At 45.0% G+C, this 19,095-nt stretch overlaps 2 protein-coding genes across 4 annotated transcripts; one reads left to right on the top strand and one right to left on the bottom strand.

Moving 5' to 3' along the window:
- Positions 1-930: 930 nt before the first annotated feature.
- Positions 931-8,138, top strand: RBP3 (retinol binding protein 3). The gene is made up of 4 exons (XM_039368616.1): positions 931-4,046; positions 5,087-5,277; positions 6,627-6,772; positions 7,459-8,138. The coding sequence occupies exons 1-4, from the start codon at positions 1,002-1,004 to the stop codon at positions 7,782-7,784; spliced, it is 3,708 nt and encodes a 1,235-aa protein (XP_039224550.1). The 5' UTR covers positions 931-1,001; the 3' UTR covers positions 7,785-8,138.
- A 601-nt stretch (positions 8,139-8,739) lies between these two features.
- On the bottom strand, positions 8,740-12,586 carry ZNF488 (zinc finger protein 488). 3 transcript variants are annotated; one of them, XM_039368618.1, is made up of 2 exons: positions 12,495-12,586; positions 8,740-10,170 (listed from the first exon to the last, which is right to left on the bottom strand). In XM_039368618.1, the coding sequence occupies exon 2, from the start codon at positions 10,061-10,063 to the stop codon at positions 9,086-9,088; it is 978 nt and encodes a 325-aa protein (XP_039224552.1). In that variant the 5' UTR covers positions 10,064-10,170; positions 12,495-12,586; the 3' UTR covers positions 8,740-9,085. The 3 variants fall into 3 exon arrangements, with proteins under 3 accessions (XP_039224552.1, XP_039224553.1, XP_039224551.1); XM_039368619.1 differs by lacking the exon at positions 12,495-12,586 and adding an exon at positions 11,788-11,910; XM_039368617.1 differs by lacking the exon at positions 12,495-12,586 and adding an exon at positions 10,866-11,697.
- Between the last annotated feature and the right edge of the window lie 6,509 nt (positions 12,587-19,095).

Here is a 19,095-nt window from a genome sequence, read left to right as displayed (position 1 = left end):
GTTCCCCATGTTGTGGTGACCCCCAACCACTTATACATCACCGGGTGCCAGGGGCGTGGCCAAAGAAAAGGGGGAAAAAATGGTGGACAGTCTTGTTTGGCGACCCCCGTGAAATGGTCGTTCGACCCCAAATGGGGTCCCGACCCACAGGTTGAGAACCACTGCTTTAAATCATCTTGGGCCTCTTTCTTGTATATTAGAATCACTTCAGCATTTTCCCAAACATTTGGATATTTTTTCTTCTCTGAGGCATCTTGAATATAGTTTTACTATTATCTTGTGTAAAGTGTGACCACAAACTTTCAGCATTTCAAACATAACACTGAAGCTTTGTCATTTTTCATTGATTTTATGGCACTTCCTCCACTAGGATATTTGGCATTTCCTCTTTTGTGGGTGTTGTTACTTTTGAGTAATTTTGATCTTTGTATAGCTCTGAATAGAATTTTCCGATTATTTCTAATATTTCCTGTCTTGTTCTACACAGAGCCATCTTCACATTTTAATACAAGAACCTTTTTTTCTTATATTTATAATTCCGTATAAGCAGAAGAACACCGACACTGACATCCCCTAAATTCTGCTGAAGATGTTACCTAGTCTGGTAATGAAACATTTGAAAACCAACCCACAAACTCACAGAACGAACCTCCACTCTTATAAAGATTTGTTAAGATGGTTTACAATTGTCACAGCTGAAGAGAATTTCAGTGACAAAAATGAATGTCCTATATAGAATGTTTTTGTTTTAGACAATATCTGTCTGAACATTCTTTTTGTTGTTGCAGCTGCCAGTATTACTAAATAAGGTACTATGAGTCTTGGGTTGCCCTCCAGTTTAATAAGATTAAAGACTTAGAACTAGATTTAAAGATTAGTGTCAGTTAAAATGGATATTCAGTCTCTCTGATTTACTATTCACTTCTGAGACCAAGTAGGAAGAACCTACATTTCTCACAGTCTGTAAATTGTTTTGAATTCATTTGAACTTTTCTAACAGCATGAAAATAGTAAGAAATGTATTGTTCGGAATGGCACTTATATTTGGTAGCATCCATACTGAGAGTGTCTCACACTCCATCCTGGTACTGGACATGGCCAAGATTCTGTTGGATAATTATTGTTTTCCAGAAAATCTGGTGGGAATGCAGGAAGCCATTGAACAAGCCATCAAGAATGGGGAGACTTTGGATATCTCAGATCCTAAAATCTTGGCAACAGCTCTGACAGCTGGACTTCAAGGAACTTTGAATGATCCACGGCTGATGGTATCTTACGAAGCTTTGGCTCCTTCAGTCCCTGAGAAAGAAGTGGATGCTTCTCTACCATTAGAAGCACTTTTAGAAGTTATCCAGCATACAGTCAAATCTGAAGTGATGGGTGATAATGTAGGCTACTTAAGAATAGACTACATCGTCGGGGAGAACATTGTGCAGCAAATTGGTGCTTTCCTGGTAGAAAAGATGTGGAAGCCCTTGATGGAGACATCAGCTCTGATCTTAGATCTGCGTTATACCACTGGAGGGAAGATCTCGGGCCTTCCATTTGTTATCTCCTATTTGTACAATGAGGACAAACTGCTGCACGTGGACACTGTCTACAACCGACCTTCTAATAGCACTGTGGAAATCTGGACTTTTCCGAAAGTGCTGGGTATGAGATACGGTAAGAACAAGGAAGTTGTTTTGCTGACCAGTAAACACACCTCTGGGGTGGCCGAAGACGTGGCTTATATCCTCCAGCAAATGCACAGAGCCATCATAGTGGGTGAAAGGACAGCAGGAGGTTCCTTGGACCTCCGGAAATTGCAGATTGGGGCTTCCCAGTTCTACATGACTGTTCCTGTGTTGTGTTCTATGAGCCCCTTAAGTGGTGGTGGCCAGAGCTGGGAACTGAGTGGGGTAATGCCAAGCATTGCCGTTCCAGCAGAGCGAGCCCTGGATGATGCTCTGGCCATTCTGTCCTTTCGTAAAGCAATTCCTGACAGCATCAGTCACTTAATGCATGTCTTGCAAAACAATTACTCAATAGTTGAACAGGTTCCAGCTTTACTTCAACGACTCTCTGCATTTGATTATTCAGCCATCCTGTCAGAAACAGATCTGGCTTTCAAACTAAATACAGAATTGCAAAGCATATCCAAAGACCCACGACTTTTCTTGTGGACTACCACAACTGGTGAGGCTACAGTTATGGCAGCTGAAGAGCCCATGGACATGAACATAGAGCTGCCGGATGGCGAACAACTCAAACAAATCCTGGCTGCTGTTTTTCAAGTGTCAATACTATCTGAAAATGTAGGTTACTTGCGTTTTGATCAATTTCCTGATGCTGGAGTGCTGATCAAGCTGGAGCCCTACATCATCAATCAAGTCTGGGAACCTTTGCAGGCAACAGATTATTTGATCATTGACCTGCGCTACAACCATGGTGGACCATTTTCAGATGCTGTACCAGTCCTATTATCTTACTTCCAAGATCCGTCTGCTGGTCCTGTGCATTTGTTTACCACCTATAACAGACTCACAAACCAGACCCACATTTACAACAGTAGAGTTGAATTGCTAGGCAAGCCCTATGGGACCCAGCGTGGCATCTATTTACTCACCAGCTATCTCACAGCTACAACGGCGGAGGAGTTTGCCTACCTGATGCAATCCCTCGGCCGGGCTACTCTGATTGGTGAAATTACTGCCGGCAGCCTGGCCCACTCGCACCCCTTCTGCATACTCAGATTAAAAGAAGAGGAAGGCTGCAGCCTCTTTATCAATGTGCCATTTGTCACCTTCATTGATCACCATGGTGAATATTGGCTGGATGGCGAAGTGGTGCCTGATGCCATCGTGCTGGCCGATGAGGCTCTGGAGAAAGCCCGAGAAGTGTTGGCATTCCACAGAGAGATGGGAGCACTGATTGAGGAGCTTGGGCTGTTGCTTGAAGCTCATTACGCCATACCAGAGGTGGCCACACGGGCAAGAAGCATATTAAACTCCAAGCTGGCTCAAGGAGGCTATCGCACAGCAGTGGATTTTGAAATGCTTGCCTTGCAGTTGACTACTGACCTTCAAGAAGCTTCTGGGGATCACCAGTTGCATACATCTTACAACCATGTGGAAACTTTCTTACAAGAACAGCTTCCCAACAAGACTCTGACCCCTGAGGAGATCCGCTACATAATTGAGGATCTGTTCAAGGTAGACATTTTGCCTGGCAATGTAGGATATTTGCGCTTTGACTTAATTGCTGAAGCAGAGATGATGAAGGCCATGGGACCCCAACTATTGCATATTTGGGACAAGCTTGTGACCACAGATGCTATGATTGTTGACATGCGCTACAACACGGGCAGTTATTCCACCGCAGTGCCCATCTTTTGTTCCTATTTCTTTGACAGTGAGCCCCAGCAGCACCTTTACACACTCTTTGACCGCAGCACCACTCGAAGCACAGAAGTGTGGACCTTGCCACATCTCTCTGGCAAACGATATGGCTCGGCGAAGGATATCTACATCTTAGTTAGCCACGTGAGTGGATCGGCAGCTGAAGCCTTCGTTCGCTCTCTGAAGGATCTCAATCGGGCCACAGTCATTGGGGAGCCCACGCTGGGAGGCTCGCTGTCTGCAAGTGTTTACCATTTGGGCAGCAGCCCCTTGTATGCTTCCATCCCCAGCAAGGTGGTGCTGAGCCCCGTCACAGGCAAAGTGTGGAGCCTCTCTGGCGTACAGCCACATGTCACCAGTCAGGCTTCAGAAGCCATGACTTCCGCCCTGAATATTGTTGCTTTGCGCTCCAGCCTCCCCAGCATTTTGCAGACGGTGGGCAAACTGGTGGCTGACAACTACGCTTTTGCTGATGTTGGGGCTATGGTGGCAGACAAACTTTCCGATGATGCCAAAAAAGAGACATACCGGAAGATCAATTGTGAAATGAAACTTGCTGAAAAAATTGCAGCTGACCTAAAAGCTCTTTCTGGAGATAAACACTTGAAAATAACCCATATTCCTGAGCACCCACGCAACCATATTCCAGGGATCATGCCCATGCAAGTAAGTGCCCGTTAACTTGTTTCATTAGCCACTGACATAAAACTTGTGTGAATAGGTTCATATTTACTATGGATGGGATAAATCCCTTTGAATTTGCCTCAAGAACTGGATTTGTTCAAGTAACACCTCCTAAGTTTCTACTGTAACACCTCAGTTAATATTATTTAGTTTACTGTGTTTTGTTACATTATTTTATTATTGCTTTCCCTGTGTAGCTTTGGTTTCTGTTTTTGTCTTTCATATTTTTAGCAAAATGAAAACTAGGTCAGGCATTTGGAAGCTAAGTTAATCAAGTAAGTATCATAGTGATTTATAGATTTTGCTATCATAACTATATTTAGCTCCATGAATTTTAGTCTCACTTATAACTATTTAGCTCCATTAATTTTAATCTCACTTTTACTCCAATTATAGAATTGGCAATAATGCATTCTTTTCTATTTTTTCTCACACTTATTCACTTATAATCTCGAGTGTACGGGTGTAATCTTTTAGATATTGAGCAGGGGTAACCATACTCCTGTAGTTTTTGTCCTAATACTCTCATTGTGTTATTAATATTTTATCTCACAGTTCAAATCTTACGTTTCAACTTGCAACTTTATTTGTGTTATGCTAATGCTTAACTGAGTTATAGATTGAAATCACAGGTGCACAGCTTAACAGGTTTACATTTTGATTTTGGTTTTAATCAGTATTCCGTTAAAAATAAAATTCTTGCCGTAAATATTTTAAAAATTATAAAATAATTTTAACCGACTTGTCCCAGAGGGCTCAGTGTGACTAGTTCCTGATAACCATTTCATTAAAATACAGATTAGAAAAGACATTAAATAGATAAACTTTAGTTTGAGTGATTTCCATTTATTTGTTCATTCATTCATTCATTCATTCATTCTTGTCAGTGCTGTGATGTTGACTAATTTAAGTGAAGATTTCAGTCCAGATCACCCCAACTCTCTATTTGCAAGATGTGATTTTAATGCAAGGTGGATTCTCATGTATTCTTGAAAATTACTTATTTTTAAAAAATATTTCAGATTCTTTCCCCAGAAATGTTAGAAGACCACATTAAGTTTTCTTTCCAAACCAAAGTGTTCAAGAATAACATTGGTTACCTCAGATTTGATACGTTTTGGGACGGTGACCTTTGGCCTTGGTTCTCTGAGCTGATGGTGGAAAATGTCTGGAAGAAGGTGGTCCACACGGAAGCACTAATCCTTGACATGAGGTAAACCATCCATCCTAAGCAGAATAAGCAACGAAGACAAAACTTTTGAAATATATGCTTTGCTGCAAAGATACTTGTCAAATTCCTGGGCCCAACATAATTGCAGTCTGTGTTGAGAGGCCATCATTGACCAGATTATGAGCTATGTATTCCTTGCAAGAGGGATCTACCCTTCGAGATAAATGCATGGATGGAGGTCGGGTACTGGGATGGAGGTCATAATATCAATACATCCAAAATTTGACCTCTTGGGATCTATTCAAAAATATGTGTGATCGAGGTACAGAACCTCCAATCTCTTGAATTTGAAATAAATCAGTGGGAAGATGCAGCAATGTTTTCCTCGGTGCAGTTGAGGCCCTTCTCAAAGCACAAAACCAGCACAATCAGGCTATTTGATGTTACAGCTGGTTTCTAGAAAGCCTTTTTATCAATATAAAACATAGGTTGAACGGCAGGAGCCACGTCTCCTTCGACATCTTTTTTCTGGGCCCATGAAAAGCACTACAGCCTTAGCCCGTCTGGTTCAGCCACTGTTATTATTAGACTTCAAGAAGGTCTTGGTATTTTCTCGTAAGGACATTGCAACAGTTCAGAACCACTAGGGACCCTTCAGGGTCCCATGGCATCAGCTGAAATCTGACAATTTATTTCTACCAAAGCAATACTTGAATAATAAAACTAATTACTTTTTATTAAGTGATGTGGTTTTGTAGAGCTTCTACGTCAGGATAGGCAACCTTGTCTCTTTTATGACTCGTGGACTTCAATTCCCAGAATTCCTGAGCCAGCTTGGCTCAGCTTGGAAGCTTCTCCCTTGCCCCTCAGCGTGGCTGAATCAGGAATTCTGGGAGTTGAAGTCCACGAGTCATAAAAGAGCCAAGGTTGCCTACCCCTGTTCTAGATAGATCACGAAGTCTTGCTTTGTCCTGCATTCCAGATTTCTAAATCTTTCTAGCGTATCTATGGCTTGATGAATTTTTTACAGGCAAATTTTTTAAAAAATCAGACGAAACAGAAGAACAGAAATGGGAAAGTGCGATGCAAACAGTTATTTTCTCTTTTAACTGGAGTTGGGTTATGAGATCTGGGCTGGAAAAATTCATATGACTGTTATATGGAATCAAAGAGTTAGAAATTTTCTGTCTGTTAGGGATTGTTATGGCTGCCACTTAGGGCAGTCAAGATGGTTTTGCTCTTTGTTCTGAGCATTTCAAGATATGATTGTGGATCATTTTCAGACTGCTTCGGGGGGATCAGAGACTAGAAGTTGTGATAAGGTAGGGTTGCCTAATCCCAGGTTTCCTCATCAGTGCCTGCTTCCCAAAATGTCTTCCATGCCTAACCAGGTACAACACCGGAACGGGGCCCGTCTCCTCTGTGGCAACTCTGTGCTCTTACTTCTTCGATGAAGGACATCCAGTTCTACTGGACAAAGTCTACTACAGACCCAATAATACTCCCAGTGACCTTTGGACTCTTTCCCAACTTTTAGGTAACAACATTTAAACTTGTGAATGTCAGTATTTATCTTTACCTACTGCACATTGTAGCTAAAGGTAGCACTTCAATCTATTAAACTATTGCAGACATGGGTCATAGGCTGGCATAACCCCAGAGCAAAATCATTGACTGGCACAGAGACACAAAGCCAGCTCAGCCATGTCTAAGGACCAGATCCCTAGAACAGGGGTCTCCAACACCTGGTCCGTGGACTGGTACCGGGCTGCAGCATGCCAGTAACCGGCCTGCACAAACAAGCAAAGCCTCATCTACAGGATGCAGGCAGCACACAAAACCACGCACTCTCCAGTCCATGGAAAAACCTTTCTCCATGGAACTGGTTCCTGATGCCCAAAAGGTTGGGGACCTCTGTCCTAGAACAGGGCCTGCCATGTGAGGCAGGGCCCAAGGTGCAGACTGTGGAGAGAGGCCTCAGAGACAGTCCGACACATAGTGCCCGGGTGTCGAATGAATTGCAGTTAACTGAATCATGTGGTCATTAAGCGAATCTGACTCCACTTCGCTTGTCAGACAACAGCTGGAAAAGTAGCAAATGGGGATTGCACAACCCCAGGATCACACAATGCCTATCAGAGGGATATTAATTTTAATATGGGTTCTGATCAAATTTACAGTCCGGTGAGACTGATTTTCTGCATCTTCTCCTGTCTCTTCAAGGTCAGAGGTACGGCTCCGAGAAAAGCGTGGTCATTCTCACCAGCTCTGTGACCGCTGGGACTGCTGAACAATTTGTGTCCATCATGAAGAGGCTGGGCAGAGCCTTGGTCATCGGACAAAGGACCAGTGGGGGTTGCCTCCCTCCTCAGACGTTTCATGTGGATGGGACTGGCCTCTATGTCACCATCCCAACTTCTAGATCCACTATTTCTTCTGAGGACTCTTGGGAGGGTGTCGGAGTGGATCCTCACGTGGCGGTTCCCATTGAGAAATCTCTCATCCAAGCCAAAGAGATTCTTGTTTCCCACCTCCATAGTCTGAGTTAGATTAGCAGATCAAACCAGGCGTTTGCATGAAGGCAAAAGGACATCCAGTTCCCTTCCCTTGAGACTGCATTTTGGCCTTGTAAATTCATGCCAGACATCACATCACTCTAGGTCTTCCAATATATATATATATGTATAGATAGTACAATATATATTTATATATAGTGCAATATAAATGGTGCAATATACCTATTTTTGTAATGAACAAAATTGTTGATGTCACTTCAAAAGGCTTTGGACTAAATGGAGTAATTCTTTGCCTGCCCTGCCTCAGAACAGATGTCAGTTACAAAAGTAAGATAAAATGCAAATAAAAGCACATACCATTAGTATTTGACCACTGAACACCTATTACATTAGTTGTACAACTTTGTTTCAGACTTCTGATACAACAAATATCTTTACAATCTCAATAGTAGAAAAATATATGGAATAAAACCATATTTATATTTAGAATACTGATACCCAATCCAGTTCTTAAATGTAACTTGAAGGGGTAAAATTGCTCCCTGAAATTGGTACGTGGAGGCAAGCTGTCACCCATTCAAAGATAATCTTGACCTTTATGTCACTTGTGCTATCCATAATCCACAATATGATGTGGCTGAAAAATTAGATACCTGTTGGGAGTGGTTTAATTTGGACTCTTGCACTGGATTGGATGCCCCAAAGCGATACGTCCTGCTTCTCTTATTCTCATCACTGCGCCCTCTTTCAAAAGCTTGCAGACAATTTGTGGATGTGAACTGGGAGGCTGGCATTTCCATCCTCACCTGTTCAGTCCCAGTTGAGATACCCTCCCCCGCCCTCCCGCCCTGCTTATTACTGTGTGGTGCAACACTGTGGCACAACTGAAGAGCATTTTATTACACCAGTAAAATGACATGGATTTGCTCTGATGGTCATCAGGAGTCAAGCTTAACTTAAAAGAAATTTTATCCTTTACTTCCATCCTAGGGAAGAATTTCATTCCACAATGGCTCTGGTATGGAAAAAGTTGCTGCTTCAAATTACTAAAAAAAAAATTATCAACATTTTCATAGTTTAGGTTGAATAAAATGGATCTTCAGAAAGCAAAACTTTTCTCTTTACATCTCACTGTTTATTTCCTTATAAGTGTATTTCATTTTCAGAACTGGAGCTATCTGGAGCTTGTGTAATTACATTTATTCTGAATGCTTCTACAACAGGCTGACTTTTGAAGATTCTGGTTAAATGCAGTAAAACCACAATGGAATTCAACCAACACGTGCACACAAACATATCCAACAAGCAGACATCCATTACATTACAGCTGCAGACTAGTTGTGAGAAGTCATGTGCCGAGATAAATGATGCCTTTCTCGAAAATATTCCTGGCAAACAGGACAGGACAGCTTTTCCTCCCGTCTCCTTTTCTTCTGGGATTCTGTCGAGACTTCTACCTTTTTGTGATGGGAACGCATGTGCAGCACAAGGTCCGATGTCATGTGGAAGGAAAGGCTGCACTTGGCACACCAGTTCTGGGCTGCCACACTGAAAGGGGCGAGAGTGGAAGGCAGCACTGCCCAAGAGGCAGAGGAAGCAGGGATGGCCTGCGTTCGCTCGCCTACTTCCTTTGGCCACGGGGCCGAAGAGAAAGAGAACGGGTTGCTCCAGATGGGGTTGGTTGACAGCAGCTGGAAACCGTCTGAATCACTTACCAGGAACCCAGAAGCGAGGCGGCCACTGTATGGTATGAGGTCAGTGGCACCGAGGCATTCCGGCAACTTCCTTGGGCTTCCTTTCTTGATACCCTTCAGAGGTCGAAAAGCAGCTGGAGCCCCTCCATCTTCCCGGCACTTGGCTGGTTTGCTGAAAGCACTTTTGGGTTCCCCAGCAATGCTATTGGGCCACACAGCGGAGAATGCGCTGCCAGGGGAACTCCAGACTGCAGCTTTGTCCAAACCAGCCTTCCTATTTCCTTGTTCTGCCTCTTTGATTTTCTCTACAGACCTCCTCACTTCAGTGAACGCACTCTCCTTTGGTCGCAGCACCTCCTCGACTAATATGTGTTTCCTGATACCAAACGTCCAGCAGGGTTCCCTTAAGATGTGCTCCGCGGTTCTTCCATCCTTGTATGCTGCTTCCTCCAGTAGGCAATTTGCTTTCTCACACAAGGTAGGTTTCCTGTTCTGACAGCTCTCCGTTTCATGGCTGTTCATTCTCCTCCCTTCAAAGGAAGTGACCATTTTAAACTTAAAGTCCCTAGACAAACCATGGAAATTTGTGGATTGTTCCATAAATCTGCTTTTCACCATCTTTGGAGGAAAAACTTTTCTTCAGAGCTGAACCCCGTTCTTCAGAAAGTGGAGGAAATGAGCAAGAACGCACCAGGAGGCTTTCTTGAAATCTGGAAAATCGAGTTCTAGAACAAGAGAAATCAAATAAATATAATCAATGGAACAGACTCTTGGTTGGGAGAAATTTAGTAACCAAACTAAGAGTGACCCTTGATGACCTAGATTAACATTCTGTTTTGCAAAACCATTAAAACAGCTTCTCCAAAGGTCTTGAGCAAAGGATATGTGCAAATGTTGCTGGGAATTGTTGCAGGGACATGCAGTACTGAATCTCATACTCCTCACAACGGGAGGCAATGTTTATTTTTATTATTTTTTATTAAATAAATTTATATAGCTGTCTAACACAGACATAGGTGACTCAGGTACAACATATAAAAAATCTACTGCATAATAAAAGAACATAAAAAGGGGGGGGGTTGCATGGAGCCTTCCCTCCCACACAATCCCTCTCCTCCTGCACTTCCAAACACATTCTCAGAATCAAATCTAAAGCTCTGCACTAGTGTTGTGTTTCCTCACCCTCTGACCCGTCCTCAAGGGAAAAAACACAGGAATGGAGGGGAAGATAATGAAGTTTGACCATGGATATTAGCAGAAAAGGAAAAACAGAAAACTCGACCTTCTGGATTCCTTGGAAATTAGAGCAGCAGGCAATCTGCTGCTGTCAGGATGAACACAAACACATTTTCAGGAAAAAAATAAAATAAATCACAAAAATCACTCAATGCGATGAATGCCCCATCAGACATTTTCTCACCTATGCTGCATCTTGCCTACATTTCCAGCAAATCCTGTCATAGTCTTTAATTCCTTTCTGGCAGCATCCAAAAAATTATAGGGCAGTATGTATTTCTATGGCATTCACATTTCCTTTCCTCTATAGATGAATTTCCAGAGGTGCCTACTGAGAAGTGCACATTCTAAAGAGAGCTTTAAAGAAACAACAAACTTTATTTTATATGTTCAGTTGAAGATAATTTCAGAAATAGTTTTAACATTAATTTGTAGTGTAATCCTATCTATATTGTCCCAGACGTAAAATCAGTTTATTGGCTATCATACTAACCTTAAATGGTTTTTCCAATAACCTATCATAATTTAGCACATTTTTTCCAACAATAAAACTTCTACTCTGTTCATGGTTTCTTTTTCAATAATTAGTCCCATTATGTTCCTTAATCCTTGCATGTTATTAGACAGAAGCCTAATCAACTTCGATAGGAAGTGAATACTGCAGAGAGCACGGTTAAAAAAAACTGCAAGAAAATACGTTAATAGTCCAAAAGCACCCAATAGCTTCTGCTGGACTGTTTTCTACTAATTCCAATTTTCACGCATCGATGACGTTCAGATTCAAGAGCAGAATGTCAGCAACTCGGGTTAGTCTTATTATGATTTTATCACGACTTTTTATAAAGTATATAATTCAAAGCGGCAAAGATTGCTAACACTCCGGCCCCTTATTTTCTCTATCCAACACCCCTGCGAGGCGGTTGAGCCGAGAGGGACCGGCCCAACTAACCCGCGAAGCAGCGCTCCGGGACCGCGAGAGAGGAGCGGCGGAAGCGACGCCCGAGTCCGGGAGGCGCCCGGCTTCCCCCACGTCGACCCTCCCCGGCCGAGCGGCTCCCCGCCTACCGCCCCGGCCCTCCTGCGCAGCCCCCAGCCCCGCGACCCACCTCCTCCTCCTCCTCCTCCGGCCGCCCCCCGCCTGCTCGTCCGGCAGGCCGATCTCGCCCGCGCCCAACCTGCGGAGGAGAGGCCGCTCCGTCCCGCGCAGGTGGACCCGGCGAGTGCGCAGCCAGGGAGCGCCCGCCACGCGCGGAGGAGTGGAGAGCCGGGCGGGGGGGGGGGCGGGCAGGACTCAGCCTGGACTAAACTAGGCGGGGCGCCGCGAGCTTTGCGAGGGGTGGGCGAGGGCGGGAGTGCGGAGCCCCCGCCCCAGCCCGGCCGAAAAAGGCGCAGCCGAAAGGCAGAACTAGGGGGGGAGGGCGCGCTGCCCCCGAGCGGCGCCCCCGGTCGGGAAGCCCCGCGCGGTCCGGCATCAGCTCGCAGGCAGGAAACTTTTGCGGCGGAGCGAGCGCCTCTCCTCGGCTGTGGGGGCCCAGGTGGCGGGGCGGGCTGGGGCCCCGAGAGTCGCCCTGCGGAGCCCCGGATTCCTCCCAGTGGGGCTTTCTAAAATCTCCGCGGCAGATGCCCCGGAGCCTCCGGGATCAGCGGCGCTCGGCGGAGCTGCCCTCGAGAAGGGTCCCCGATCCATTGGACCGTTGGCGCCCGCTTCGACGTCTGCTTCGGGAAGCCTCTCGCCCGGTGCGTCCGGAGAGCGCCAGGATCGCAGTGATTTGTAGCGCTCGGTCGTTCTCCCCCCTCGGCTGCCTAGACCAACCTTTGTCGGGCTGGGAGCGTGGAGATGTCTGCAGGGGAATTCTGGAAGTTGAAGGTCCCTCCCTCCCGTTCCCGCTCCCTCCGGTCTTAAAGCTGCCGAGGTCGAGAAAGGCCGGCCTGGGCGAAGAGACTGGGGGTCCTTTCCCGAGCGCCGCCTCGGGCTCTCCTCCCTCTGACCACAGCGTGGGCTTTTGTGACTGTCCGAACACCCAGCTACCATGGTGTGTGTGTGTGTGTGTGTGTGTGTGTGTGTGTGTGTGTGTGTGTGTGTGTGTGTGTGTGTAGTTTGCGTGTGTGTGTGTGTGTGTAGTGTGGGTGTGTGTGTGTGTGTGTGTGTAGTTTGCGGTTTCCGCTGGCCAAGAGTTGAGCTGGACCCCATTCTTGGCTGTTGCTGCTGCTCCTGCCGCCTTGAGGTGGGCGCGCCGTTTGGCCCACTCCGAGGGCTGCTTGCTTCTGATCACCGTAGCTGCTGCCCAGTTAGCACCAGTTGGAGATGGTTTGCTCCTGGTTGCTTCCTTCTATTTCAACTCCTATCAACCCAAATGATAACTCCAAGAGTGTGGAGGGGAGCACCCACAATGCTTGCAACCTTAACAGTGGCCAAAAGAGCCCTTTAAAGCACCCACCTCCCTGCCCCATGTACATTAAGAATGGTTTGTTGTGACACTCACTGAGAAGGAAAATTCACCTGTTCTTATGTCTTGTCCTGGGTTCAAGTTGCAAGAGCAGCACATTGAACAGCCTCATTCCTGGGGCATAACAGAGGTCAAGCAAGCTTTTCTGAAAGCTCAAGGCCCAGTGGATGGCACTGAGCCTTTAGGGGTGCCCATCACTCCATCTAGTTCTCTCGACAGTCTTCCTATCTGGTTGAGAATGCAACACAGACATTTTTTGGAAACAATCAAGAAGCAGCAGAAAAGCCACAGAATCTATTATATCCTCCCCATGCAAGTAGAGCAGCAAAATTAAGCTTGATTATACTATGAGTTTGTTAATATTTATGTGAGTTTTTATAATTTATTCCCTCTCCTCCTTTCCCTTATATCAACTGAGAGAGTGGAGAAATTCAGATTCTCACTACCAGGAACCCTTTAGCCCTTCAGGTTTGCCGGCTGGCATTTTCTGGGCTTTTCTGCAAGGATTAGAGGGTGGGGATTTGGTTTGACTGCTGAGGCCAATCCTGCCTCCTGCTTGGGTGAAACAGTCCCTGCCTCCAGCAGGACTCTGTCCTGGGCTCCAGGCTGGCTTTGTCCTAAATGTGTTTTCTTCTCCCACAATGGCCTCTTTTTCCTCTCTCCTGTGAAAAAGACCTCCCCCCCCCCAAATCCAGATAGAGTCTCTTCGTAGCAGGAGTCCACCTGAGTCAGCTGCTTTTCCTTCAGAGGGGGAAAAAAATCAACCTGGGAGAGAACTGCTCATAAAGAGGCTGCAAAGCACTCCTTTCACCAATAACAGGACCATGCAATTCCTGGGCAGGCTTCGACACATGTGTTAAAAAGTTTCAAACGGATTTCAATCCTTTCACATTAAAAAAGGAAAATTGCATGGTCATAGTTTGACAATGGATGTGATGCAGCTTGCAAGTACTAGAGAGCAGGGGAAAAAATGGCATGAAGTACCACATATTTTGTGGAGCTACTCCATTTCTGAACTAATCAACAGATGGAAACTAATCAAGGAGAGAAGCCACCTGGAACTAAGGAGCTATTTCCGGACAGTGAGAACAATTAGTCAGTGGAACCACTTGCCTTCAGAAGTTGTGGGCCCTCCCATCACTGGAGGTTAAAGAAGAGATTAAACAGCCACTTGTCTGAAATGGTACAGGGTCTCCTGCCTGAGCAGGGAGTTGGATTAGAAGAGCTCCGAGATCCCTTCCAACTCTGTTATTCTTCAAAAGATTTTAATCCAGACTCTGCATGTGGCATCCACCAGCATTTCCCACGGACTGAACTAGCTCCTAATTCAACAAGTTCAAGTTTCATCCCACTTCAACAAGCGCCTAACAACCATTGTATCCCACATAATTACATGCTCCATTCACATATGCATGAAGCACCTCTGGAGCACCAGCTGTCAGACAGCACGAGGCCTTGGAATGCTTGCGTTAAAGATGACTGATAGGAAAGCAAATGAAGGGATGTTTCACGTGGAACATTCCCTTTTCTCCTTTCAACGGGGTCCAATGACAGCTCTAAAAATGATCGTAATAACTGAAGAATTTTGCTCTATCATGGAATTCATTGAGAAATTCACATGTGAACCGGATGTGTAACTAAAAGCAGCAATTATATTTGCAAGTAGTGTCTGGTGCTAATTTTTAATTCTTTCATCATAAGCATTGGATGGAAATAATTTATGGATGTATATTGCAAATGATTTTTGGCACAGCTGGTACACAAAATATAACCATCAAATGTCTTGTCACAATCTAATAGCCCTGAACTGGGATTCACCTCATTGCTTTTGAAAGATGTCACTCCATATAAATGCCTTTAATGCCTGGTAGAAAAATTTTATGAGCACATTGACAAATGAAATAACGGGAATCTGATTAATGCTCAAGTAAAATGAATGTTAGCTAATGGGAAGTGAAAGAGGAAAGAAAGATTGTGTTGTGATAGTTTATCCAACCAAATTGCAGTTAAGAAGAAAAAAAAGATAAAAATATTGCTTGCACAATGAGGTTTTACTGTTAAGAAAAGAAAAAAAGGGAGGGCAATGTCATCCTCCCCCACTCCCAGGATTGCTGCAGCCGAGGAGTCTCCAAAGTGCAGAGTAGCAGCAAAAGCACCAGCACTCCATGCTTCTCTTAAGGGGTAAGAATAGCAGGTGGCTGCATTGAGTAGCGGTTGTTGCCTTCATTTTGGTGCGGGAGACCGAGGTTCAAATCCCAGCTGGTACCTACATTCCCAGCTGTGGTCCTTTTCATTTAAAAATATTTTTCTTTGAGCTGACCTGTTTTTCTTTTAATGGGGATGTTGGTTAGAAATATCTGGAGGAGGCTTTCATCCTGCAGTGGATAGATAATGGCTAAAATGATGATTATATATATATCATCAAACACACACACACAGAGGTTTGTCACACAGTCAGCCAGATTTTCAGACGGGATTTGGCATTTCTGTTGACTTATTGAGTCCTTCCCAAGGAGTTGGGAGAGGCAGATGTTTGATGGTGGTACAGAGATTGTCGCAAGATGTAAAGCTACCATTTGCAATTTTGCAAATGGTGAAATTGTCAATGCTGACAGTGTTTAAGTTTTGGGATTCGAGTTACAAATGTAATGGAGCCTGCCAATTATATTCGTAACCCAAGGATTTGTTGGAGTGAATCAAGTTAAATGAAAGTGAAAACTCCCTGCCTTTGCTCATGCATTTGCTAACCAAATGCGCGGGTTGTAATGTGCACGAGGCATCTCAAGGTGGGTGCTTCCAATCACCCAAGGCTCATGCTTCCCCTGCCCCCCCCCCAATCCTACCCAACCAGGTCCATTTACCTTTTGAAGATCTCAATGAGCTGTCTCCTTTCCAGCCTCTCTATTGTGGTTTCGCCTTGAGCAAAGGCTTACCAAAAACGGAGCATGGGAGAACACGACAGTGTCTCTGTTTTCAGCCCTTGCTTCTGAAAACGGAGCCGAGGTGAAAATGGAGCCCGGGAGGGACATCAGCGGCTGTTTTTGGTGCAGCTTCATTTTTGATGGCATGGGCATTTTGCAAAGATGATCGGAGCCTAGAGGGAGATTGTGTCCCTCTAGCCTCTGATATTCTTTGCAAAAAGCCTTTGCCGGCAAAAATGCAGTCCAGAAGGGATGCGCTGCCCCAGGCTTTGTTCTTGCTGGCAAAGGCTTTTTGCAAAGATGATTGGAGCCTAAAAGGATGCAATCTCTCGCTCCTGCAGACTTCAGCAAGTAAACGGCAAATGGAGAGAGGGCCTGAAGAAGCAAAGTTCCCTGTTTGCAAAGCTTGTTGTTGCAGATCTCATCCAGGCCCCAATTCACAAAGAACAAAGGGGTAAAGTAGCGCAAGAAACCGAAGACTAGTTAGATCTTCACAAGGTGAGTCTCCATAGGCCCAGTGCCTGTGGAGACCCAGCAGGGGGTTGGGGGGGAAGAAATAGGGTGAATGTTGTGGTGTCTCTGCGGTCATTCTAAAGATGAGCAACTGCTGCGGTGCTACAATATTCATAACTTTGGGACTGTGTTGTAAGTACTGGGGGGGGTGTTATGTCTTAATTTTGAACGGTCGCTAAATGAACTGTCGTAATTCGAGGATTTTGTGTAATTTCCTATAATTTTATATGTTTATCTGTGATAAATTAGATATTTATTAATAAATAATAAATTAATATAGAAAAATATATATTGCCTATTACAAATATTTGCTCCTCGAAGCACGAAGCTGAAGACACCAGCCTGAAGATGACGAATGGGACTTCGTCGAAACGTCGCCAAGACACTTCCAATTTTACTGTGGGAGAAAACCCAAATAACCAAAGACCTACATACAAACACCCGCGAAAACCTCAGAAAACAAATATTACAAATATATTTCTATTTCTATTATCGTTGTAGAAGAAATATGTCATATTAATCTAAAAAGCATACTGGATGGCTGGATAGTGTGGTGATTAGAGTCTTGAGTCTAGAAAACTACACTTCAAATTCTGGCTGGTTGCATTTTTTTTTGTTTATTTATAGTAAATTATATTGGATGTGTTTGTGTCTTAACCTAATTTTTGATTTGTTTTTCCAGTATTGATCAGTTCGAAGGACTTTCCCTTTTTTTGCCTCCTTTGTCCTGGCAATACTCCGATCAGGTGGGGAGAGGGAGGGAGTGAGGGCGGCCAAGGACGTGCTGGCCTTATAATAATAATAATAATAGTAAAGTTGGAAGGGACCTTGGAGGTCATCTAGTCCAACCCCCTGCTCGGGCAGGAAACCCTACACCATTTCGGACAAATGGCTGTCCAGTCTCTTCTTAAAAACTTCCAGTGTTGGAGCATTTACTGCTTCTGGAGGCAATCTGTTCCACTGATTAATTGTTCTCACTGTCAGGAAGTTTCTCCTTAGTTCTAGGTTGCTTCTCTCCTTGATTAGTTTCCACCCGTTGCTTCTTGTCCTGCCTTCAGGTGCTTTGGAAAATAGCTTAATTCCCTCTTCTTTATGGCAGCCCCTGAGATATTGGAATACTGCTATCATGTCCCCCCTTGTCCTTCTCTTCATTAAACTAGACATACCCAATTCTAGCAATCGTTCCTTATATGTTTTAGCCTCCAGTCCCCTAATCATCTTTGTTGCTCTTCTCTGTACTCTTTCTAGAGTCTCAAAATCTTTTTTACATCGTGGTGACCAAAACTGGATGCAGTATTCCAAGTGTGGCCTTACCAAGGCATTAAAGAGTGGTATTAATACTTCACGTGATCTTGATTCTATCCCTGTTAATGCAGCCTAGCACTGTGTTGGCCTTTTTGGCAGCTGCAGCACACGGCTGGCTCATATTTAAGTGATTGTCTACTAGGACTCCGAGGTCCCTCTCACAGTTACTACTTGCTTAGTATCATCACTTTCTCTGCCAGGGTTTATTGGGTTTTGTTGTGATAACGCGGTTTCCTCAACCGAACTATAGAAAAAAAAGGAGAAAAGGTGAAATTACTGTTTAGCACAATTACATTTTATTGCTTAGAATAACAACAATAAAACAAAACGCAGGGAGGGCAAAGTGCTGACAATCGCTCGCCCCCTGCTTTTTGCCCAGGATCTTGGAGACCGAGGAGCGAAGCCCCGCATTGCAGAGCGGCAGCAAAAGCACCTGCCCCTCTATGCTCCTCTCCGGGGGACGAGCGGCTTCCTTCGGCCTTCTCCGCATGGCCGCCGGCTTCTTTTGTGCACGGTCTCTCTGAGAGACCTTACGGTATGGTCGACTTCCTGTCCGCTCTCCGTTACCGTCCCCCAGTGCCTTTGAAAGCGACCTTCTCATCATGGTCTACTTCCTGTTATGCCGCCTTAGTTATCCCCCAACTTCCTTTCGCAGCGACCTTCTCGGCATGGCCGACCTCGGCGGCCGTCCCCAGTACCTTTGGAAAAACGACCCTTCCATCATGGCTGACTTCCTGTCAGTCAGTCGAAGCTGTTCCCCCACTTCCTGTCTATTTGCAACATGGCCCCTGCTTTTCCCCGTCCTCTTTTCTCCTCTACACAGCCGGAATGCACGTCTACCGTCAAGGCCGCAAGTCGGAGACATAGAAGCCTGGTAGTGCCGCAGGTGAGCCGGGTCAGCCCTACATTTTCTGATTCCCGAAGAGCCGTGGTCGAAACAGCCCCTGAAGTCTATGGTAGAAACAAATATTTTTTTTATTACCGTTACCCTAGTGGGGGATCCCCACCTGCTCCATCCCCCGTCACTCTGGCCACTCATTTGCTCGTCGCCCATAACCTTGTTCCTCGCTGCTTCTGTAAGGAGGCGGCTGAGAACCGGTGATGGTGGCCACCAAAAGTTGGGAGGCCGGGTCTCTTTGTACTCTTTCCCTTTCAGCTTTAGAAAAACCAGGGGAAAATGAGGAACGTAGAGATAAAGTTCGCGTATTTCAATCGCATACGTCAGGGT

This window comes from Crotalus tigris, unplaced genomic scaffold (assembly GCF_016545835.1).
Source record: "Crotalus tigris isolate CLP2741 ecotype Arizona unplaced genomic scaffold, ASM1654583v1 scf7180000020858.209836, whole genome shotgun sequence".
Taxonomy (NCBI): domain Eukaryota; kingdom Metazoa; phylum Chordata; class Lepidosauria; order Squamata; family Viperidae; genus Crotalus; species Crotalus tigris.
This window is presented reverse-complemented; position numbering and strand designations above follow the sequence as displayed.